The sequence below is a fragment of the Bos javanicus genome, chromosome 9 (assembly GCF_032452875.1).
Source record: "Bos javanicus breed banteng chromosome 9, ARS-OSU_banteng_1.0, whole genome shotgun sequence".
Lineage (NCBI taxonomy): Eukaryota > Metazoa > Chordata > Mammalia > Artiodactyla > Bovidae > Bos > Bos javanicus.
The window spans coordinates 95054000-95062514 of NC_083876.1; the positions used below are offsets into that span (position 1 = coordinate 95054000).

General features: G+C 49.0%; 1 protein-coding gene across 1 annotated transcript; it reads right to left on the minus strand.

Annotated features, from left to right (window-relative positions):
• Positions 1-703: 703 nt before the first annotated feature.
• Positions 704-8249, minus strand: DYNLT1 (dynein light chain Tctex-type 1). The gene is made up of 5 exons (XM_061428432.1): positions 8143-8249; positions 5480-5521; positions 1828-1951; positions 1388-1465; positions 704-1100 (listed from the first exon to the last, which is right to left on the minus strand). Exons 1-5 carry the CDS (start codon positions 8167-8169, stop codon positions 1030-1032), a joined length of 342 nt encoding a protein of 113 aa, XP_061284416.1. The 5' UTR covers positions 8170-8249; the 3' UTR covers positions 704-1029.
• Positions 8250-8515: the final 266 nt, after the last annotated feature.

Genomic DNA, 8515 nt, shown 5'->3' on the forward strand with positions numbered 1-8515 from the left:
TGTGGCGTTAAGGTGACCATTCAGGCACTTTAGGGACGAGAGCAGGGCTTTTTCCAGTTCAGCAGGTGATGCAAAGGTGTGTCTATTGTAAACGTGGCCCTGGATGAGCCCTGAAGGCGAGGTAAGACCAGGGTTTGGGCCCCCCCCCTCACTTAACTTGGATATAACTTTAAATCAGATAACCTCCCAACACCTTTTCTGACTCCTTAATGGGCTAATTATTGTGGACACAAAATGAGCCACTGTGAAAACAGTGTGTAAGCAGTAAAGTACTAAAACACGTTTGTTGTGATTGCTACTGAAAAACTGATGAGTAGAAGCTGCTGTGTTACGGGTCGGGTTTGGGCCAAGAGTGTGGCTTCCAGTCCTTTGGCTAAAAGAATGTCCAGCTTGCCCACTTCCTGCCCCTGAAGCTCCAGAAGAGAAAGGACTTGAGAGTGAAGAGTGACTGATGCTCGGGGCAGAAATCCAGCCAGGACACAGCAGAGCAGTCAAGAGCCCCCAGCCCCCGGGTGGTCAATGAGCATGTTCACCGTACTGGAGAGAACCAAAGCAGAACTGCAACCTTTCCTGCTTTTTTACAGTTTTACAAATTCTAGCAAGTAACTAAATATGGTGAATTTACCTGTGATACTATTTAGACAATGAAGAAAACACACACTTTAAATCGGAATAATTTATTATTCTAACAAAAAGTACAAAGTATGGAAAATTAGTGTATTTGATTCGTTTCAGAGAGTAGAGAAAGTTTCACACTAGCAGATTTCGGCTTTTAGCACCTTTGAGAAGAAACATTCAGAGTTAAGACAAGCGGCAGGACAGGCTCCTGCCTACCTGCGGTGACGGCGCCTCTGACTTGGTGTGCAGGTCACAGAGAGCAGTGTGGTTATTTGTTTTTTTCTCTACATGTTGAGAGTGCCACAAAAACACACTTTGGATGAGAAAGGAGATCGCTGAATAGCCGGCTGGTGGTTAGAAGATGGGAGAGAAGGGATGTGGTGGAAGGAGAGAGGTCGGGCGGGGCGGCTGTCAGATGGACAGGCCGAAGGCGCTGACGATGCAGTACATGGTCTTGTTCTCCCATCGCACGGTGCAGCTCCCTGCGGGGGGGAAGGAGGGGTGTTGCCCTGAAAACCAGAAGAGCCGGGCCTTCCGAGTTCTCAGGATCAGGCCAAACGCTCAGTACTCAACTCTCTGTAGCCAACAAAGAAGGTTGGCCCGTCTCTCTTCTATAAAACGTTTTAAAAGGTGACTAATAAATAATGCATTCAAAGACATGAAACAACCAACACACATTTCCTAAAACATGGGTCTGAATAGTCTAGATCTCAGCAGGGTCCCTCAGGGACGTGCCGGGGACAAGCCTTCCTGGGGAAGGAAAACCTACCATCGGTGGAGCTGTCCCAGAAGCACGAGCTTGCTGTGTGCAGGCCCGCTCCATTCTTCTGCATGATCACACAGGTCACTAAAGAAAAACAAACTTTTATTAGAGGAATCTACTTGGCAACACATTCCTCTCTGTCCTCATATGTATATTAGATCACATGGCTGACGTTCAAAATGAAAATGATTGTAGGGGTAGAGCGCCTGGTCCTAGGAAGCTGACACCTCACCACGTGCTTACTCTAAAAGCAGCGGATCTGAAATGCTGTGACGTCCTGGGACGTGGTCCGCAGTCATTCCCACAGCCACGCAGCCCAGGTGGGTGTGCACAGGCCGGTGACATGCTCCTCCGGGAACTGCCTCTGCTGTCTCCTCTCACAGACTCCCTCTCAGCGGTACTTAAAGAACCACCACCACCACCCACCAGAAGCAAAGGTGCCTTACCGATGTACTTAAATGGCTTCCCCAGCTTGGTGAGTTGGCTTAAGGTCTGCTCCACTACGTTTGTGGTCCACTGATTGACTTTGCTGTGCTGATAGGCGTTGCCACCGATGGCGCTTTCTATGGCCTGGAAGACAGAGCACAGCCGGTCAGTGTTGGCACAGCACCCCTTCGGGCCACTCCTGAGGCCAGCACAGTGAGCACTGCGCCCTACCAACTGCCGAGTTACACTTTGCATATACTGCTAAAAGGTATGTCTGCAAAGGAGTCCTCAGGGTTCCCAACAGGCTTGCTTTCACTTTATGCAAAGTGCCTACCAACTGCCGAGTTACACTTTGCATAAAGTGAAAGCAAGCCTGTTGGGAACCCTGAGGACTCCTTTGCAGACATACCTTTTAGCAGTATGACATTCCATTTGAATGCTTTATCTTTCACTTTGATTATCATGTTTAAAGTTTTGGCTGCACTGGGTCTTAGTTGCAGCACTTGGGATCTTTGTTGCAGTGTGTGGGTCTAGTTACTCCATGGCACACGGGATCTTAGTTCCCCAACCAGGGATCGAACCCGTGTCCCTGGCATTGGAAGGCAGGTTCTTAATCACTGGGCTATCAAGAGGTCCCTTTATTCATTTTAACATTTTTATTTATTTATCTTTGGCTGTACTGCATCTTCGCTGCTGCAAGGGCTTTTTCTCTAGTTGGGATGAGAGGGGGTACTCTCTAGTTTCGGTGCTTGGACTTTTCATTGCTTCTTTTCTTGTGGCATGTGGGCTCAGTTGTTGTGGCTCCCGGGCGCTAGAGCAAAGGCTCAACAGCTGTGGCACCCGGGCACGGCTGCTCCTTGGCATATGGGATCGTCCCAGATCAGGGATCGAACCCATCTCCTGAACTTGCAGGCCGACTCTATCACTGAGCCATTAGGAAAGCCCTCTTTATTCATTTTTTAAAATACGTAATTATATAGCATCTGTCAAATTTTTTAAACATTTTGACTGAATTTAATGTTTGCTGTTGTGATTAATTATCTAGAGATAAGCAATGCATTTTCTTCCCACTGAGGCTAGAAAATACTTCCCTTTGCCCATTGCTTTTTTTTTTTTTTTCCATTGCTTTCTTAAAAGTACAGTAGATAGAGGAATCTTTGTGGGTTGTATAATCAACAATGTACAAACCTATCCAGATAATCATGTATTTACAAATACTTCCTTTATTCAGCATTTTCTGGTAATGTCATCACAGAAGTATGTTTTTCAGAAAACTAAAGAACTGCTCTATTTCAAAACCTTATTTAAGTTTGTGACACATTTTTTATTATGAAACTGCTTATCTTCTCTTCTCTGCTGTATTCTGGGACAGTTCACGCTGTGTGCTTCAGGGGTTATTCAGGAATACACATGATCCCTGGCCTCACCTCTTGGTGAAGCTGGTAGTGAGGATATTCCTATTCTATGATTTTCTGGGCCTTTTATGTTTATGCCTGTCCTGGTTTCAGGGGACAAAGGTATTAATAGGTCTGGGCTCAGCTTTGTCAAATGGGGCTTCCCAGATGGCTCGGTGGTAAAGAATCCACTTGCCAACGCAGGAGGTACAGGAGACTTAGGTTCAACCTCTGGGTCAGAAAGATCCCCTGGAGGAGGAAATATTGACCCACTCCAGTATTCTTGCTGGGATAATCCCATGGACAGAGGAGCCTGGCAGGCTAGTCCGTGGGGTCACAATGAGTTGGACACGGCTGAGCGAGCAGCTCTGTCAAAGTGGGGGCTGTGCTCAAGCTAAACCACTAACTCCGGCCGTTCTCTCCACATTCACTTTGGAATTCACTGCTTTTCAGGGAGGGAGGAAAACCTTCCTCTAATTTTGGACCCATCCAAGTTTACTACTATGCAGTACTTAATAATAGCTTGAGTACAGAATTAACCTACTGCCCAGGGGCAGAAAAAGCTGCTCAAGTGAGTGATCGGGTGGTCAATGTGAAAGGAACACCAACCGCAATGTTACTTGTGCTTCCAGGGAGACTGGGAAGCTCTGGCTGCAGTAGTATCAAACTTGCTGCCTGGCAACCAAGTCAAAGACTGTGCAGAAAACAAGTGAGACCCAAGGAGACTTCCTAACAAACCAACTCCCCTTCTCACAGTTCTAGTGAAACTCACCCATCTTCCTGCTCCCCACTGTGTTCCTAAGAAACACTGTATTTTGAAAAACAATGAAAAGCAGAGTGTTATAGATCCTGCAAAGCAACTAGAAAATGATGCCTCGTGTGCAATACTGTATATGGCAGAACAAGATCACTTCGCTTTTTTTTTTTAATCATTTTGCTTTTTGATGATGTTCATAAAAATAGGTTGTAGTTCTTTAATCACTCTGGCATTTGTCAATAACTTGCATTAACAACAGTTTGCATTAAAGTCAACTCTAAATCATATAGAAAACTTCAAATGGTATTGTCCAACTGAGATCATCTAATGACCGTCTTTGAGCCCCCAGCTTCACTATCGCTGTTTCTGGCCTCGTTCCTGCCCCAGGCGCTCTCCCCAGCGCCCCGCACTAGTCCAGACACCCCCACCTCCCTACAAGTCCCTCAGACACACCAGGACGTTCCTTACCACAGGGCCCTTGCACTTGTTCAGTCTGGAATATCTGTTCACCTCTTTTCGCTAAGTTAACCCTACTCCTGGGGCTGCCCCAGTAGCTCAGCTGGTAAAGAATCCGCCTGCAATGCAGGAGACCCTGGTTTGATTCCTGGGTCGGGAAGATCCCCTAGAGAAGGGATAGGCTACCTCCTCCAGTATTCTTGGGCTTCCCTGGTAGCTCAGTCGGTAAAGAATCCACCTGCAGTTTGAAAGATCTGGGTTCGATCCCTGGATTAGGAAGATCCCCTGGAGGAGGGCGTGGCAATCCACTCCAGTATTCTTGCCTGGAGAATCCCCATGGACAGATTAGCCTGGCGGGCTACAGTCCGTGGGGTCACAAAGAGTCAGACACAACTGAGCAACTAAGCACAACACAGCACAGGAACCCTACTCTTCTATTTTCTCCAGATCCCAGCTCTGAGCTCACTAGATGGGTAATCCCTCACAGTACCACACGAGGAACGCAGTGTGATTATCCGATAAATGCCCTCCCCTCCCCAATTTTGTAAACTCTCTGGGCGTCAGTCCCCTGCATGCACACTTGACATGTATTTTTGAATGAATGAGCAAATAGCCTTTTTGACTCCCATTCTTATCATCTAAAGGGGGTACCATGGTCAATAAAGTGGATGGTTTAGGAATGTTAAAAAAAAAAAAAAAGAGCCCCACGTGCAGCACCAGGTCTTGAGTGACTAGAAGTTGTTCAATTTTTTAATATTCACTCTTCATTAAACATTAGAAATGTTTATTTGTATATCATGAGTCTTTTATGCTAAAAGGTTATAGAACCAAGCTTTAGTGACAATAATAATGCCAGTATATAAAATTTCCTGTCTCAAAATATATAATTTACATAATATGGGAGTAATTCTTATCTAGATATTCATTGAAGTAACAACTGTTATTTGAAATGCCAAAACACACAGGCTCAGCTGAAACAATTCCAAGATAGTATTTAAAACACATTATTTTCACTCATATAAGCCATTAATCAAACATTCAAAAAGGAAGCATTTCTCCTCTTACCTCTTTTACGATGTTGCTCACTTCATCAACAACAAAAGCAGTCTGTAAGGGAAAAAAAGTATTTAAGCCCGATTGATTTAAAAGATCCTTTCCCACTGCACTGATTAATGCAAATTTAGGTAATGAATATAATTCAGAAATGAAGACCTTAAAAATAATCTAACCAGGCTGTTCATTTTACTGAGAAAAACATTAAGTAGCTCTGAGGACCACAGAGCTAGTGAGAGGCAGGAGACTTAGAGTACATGTATACGGTTTCAAGGTTTTTTGGTTTTTCTTTCTAATCATGCCATGACCCATAAGACTAAGACTTAAGTTCACTTTAGATCTCAACCTGTCCATCCATTTCAGCCGGCTGTGAGGATCATTAACAAATATGGATGTTCAATGAGTTACTCGACTTTTGTATGAATTAACTCTTTTCCTAATGTAAACTAATCAGGAGGTTTGAAACATAAGACGTTTTGGATTTTGAAACCACTCTTAGTGGTAAAATTTACAATGACTTTCCTATTTCCGGTTAATATTTTCTTTCTCAACTCTGTCTGGCTTCAGGACTATAGTCAGCTGAAGGCACGGCGGTTCTCAGCCAGCATGTCAAGATGACCTGGGAGGCAGGCTGCCAGCAGTCATCTAGTGCCAGGAGCTTTAGTGGTTTTCTTTCTTTTTACATGCGGTGCATCTGAATGGGTACAAGGTTCCCAGAGTCCAGAAACCTCATTTCCTGAGCTCTATAAGCGATTTCCAGGGGGCAGCCCCGACCCTCAGCCCCAGTGCATCCTGGTGGGACAAAGGCAGAGAGGTGGGCAAGGAGCGTTCTTCCCCGCTGGGCTGCTGACCACTGAAGCCCAGTTCCAGCAATGCCCCTTCCTCCCCAGGAGAGTCAGGAGCTGACTGCCTGAAGCCCCTCACCCACTGTACTCAGAAGTCATGCTTGGAGACAAAGCCAGCTCACCAAGTTAACGAAAATCTGTAGTATCTTAAATTACTTCTCCAAGTTTAAAAGATCCTTCCAAGAGGCCTCAGTGGTTCTAAACCATACAGAAAGTCCCTGTGTAAGTTTCCATGTGGTTAAAATATGAGAAAGGGTGAGAGGCATTTCAGTGGACTTTTAGTGGAAAGTACAGCAGCTGTACAGAATCCACTGGGCAGTTTCAGCTTCTGCAGGAAAGCTGAACGGAGAAGAGTTACAAAGATGCAGGTGTCTACATGAAGTTAGCAGATGTGGGGGTCAGTAGGGCTGTTACTGACCTACTGGCTCTGTAGGTCAGGAAACAAGGAAGGCAGGCCTACTAGAGAGAAGACAGTCATGGTCTCAGCCTCCAGGGCTTTATCTTATGTAAAACACACACCATTCTGTTCAGCCCCTTCATTTCTCAGATATGCAGTTGAGTTCTGGAATAAGGAAGTCACTGAGCCACCTCCTTGGTGAGGGCCAGAATGAGAAGGCAGAGTATTAAAAACTCCGGTTTGAAGGACTTCCTCTATATTTACTTTTTCAAAGTTACTCAGTAATTCCTGTAATACAAGCCATTCTCCAATGACTGCACAGTTGACAGGGAAAAGCTTTTCCGTGGCTACCCGCTCCTGAACTGTGGCTTCTCCCTAAACATTCCCTAGGTTGCTACCACCCTTCGGACACTGATGGTGACACTACCATAGAAGGTCGTGCTGGTTAGGAAGGCTGCATAATACACAGGGCTCCATTGTTTGTACTTCATTATTTGTACTTCAACCAGAACTATTTAGCGAGAAGAAAAGGGGCAACCATTCTGTGAGAGCAGCAGCCGTCAGCTATCATTCCCTGAATGCTCCTCAGCTGGAAGGAAAGCCAGGACATAGCACACGTTAACAACGAATACCTTCTGCCTGGCAAATAACTGTATGCTTTACCCGACTTCTTCAATGGGGCAATGACCTCCCGCCCCACCACCCCACCACCCCACCAAAATCGTAGCTATCGGACTGTCTTGTCAAATGAAACGTGAGCGACGGTGGCGTGCGCACCGTGGTGGGCGTGCGCACAGCGTGGAGAGCAGGAGAGGAACCCAAGACAAAAAGGCAGGTTCTCCTCGCGGGCGCGTCTGCCTGCTGCCCGTGGCCAGAGCAGCAAGTCCATGACTGGGGGCCCCTTGGGGAGCTGTAACTGGGGGTGCGGGTCAGGTGTGCATGTCACTCTGGAGACTCCCAAACATCAGCCGGCAGACGCACACGCGGCCTTCAGCCTCCTCCATCCGCCTGGGCAGGGGTCTGCGCTCGGAGTAAAGGGCGCGAGTGACGGCCGGGGTCGGGGGATGCAGGGGACCGCGGGACGCAGGGGGTCCGGGGACGCAGGGGGTCGGGGGCGCGGAGGGCCGGGGCGCGGGGGGCCGGGGGCGCGGCAGAGGAGATCCCCGGGGGATGTTGCACCGCCGGAGGAAGGCGTCCGGGCGTGCGGAGCCCACTCCCGGAGGAACCACGGGAGCCGCGCCCCCTCCGCGCCCCTGGCCCCCAGGGCAGGGCGAAGACGCCCGGAGTCCGCGAAGCGCTCGGCGGGGCGCCGGGAACGGCCACCGCCCAGGCCCAGAGGCAGCCCGGGTGCCCGCACACGGCCCTGGCTGCTGCCGCCCGCCCGCACCCCGCATCCACGGCCGCCGCCCGTCCTGTAGCCCACCGGGCGTTACCTCCTCGGCGGCCTGGTAGTCTTCCATCTTGCCGCCCGCGCGTCGCCGCCGCCTCCCCAAGTGGAGCGCACTGCGCAGGCGCGCTCAGACCCCGCCCCCGCGCTCAGACCGCGCCCCCTCGCTTGCACCCCGCCTGCTCTAGGGCACCGCCCTTTCCCTCGGGCCTGTGCGTCTCGGGGTACCCGCAGTGCCCGCGGGATGGGGCCCGCCCCTCCTCCCGCCGTCAGGGAGCCGCGCGTCTCCTCGGGGACACCTTCCCTCCACCAGGGTGTCCCGGCAGCTCCCTGGACAGTTCAGTTCAATCGCTCAGTCGTGTCCGACTCTCTGCGACCCCATGGACTGCAGCACGCCAGGCTTCCCTGTCCATCACCAA

Coding starts and splice junctions, on each gene's coding strand:
- DYNLT1 (XM_061428432.1), bottom strand. CDS start 8,169: ATGGAAGACTACCAGGCCGCCGAGGAG. Junction 1,466..1,827: donor GAAGCCATTTAAGTACATCG/GTAAGGCACCTT, acceptor GTTTTTCTTTAG/TGACCTGTGTGATCATGCAG. Junction 1,101..1,387: donor CTGGGACAGCTCCACCGATG/GTAGGTTTTCCT, acceptor TCCCCCCCGCAG/GGAGCTGCACCGTGCGATGG.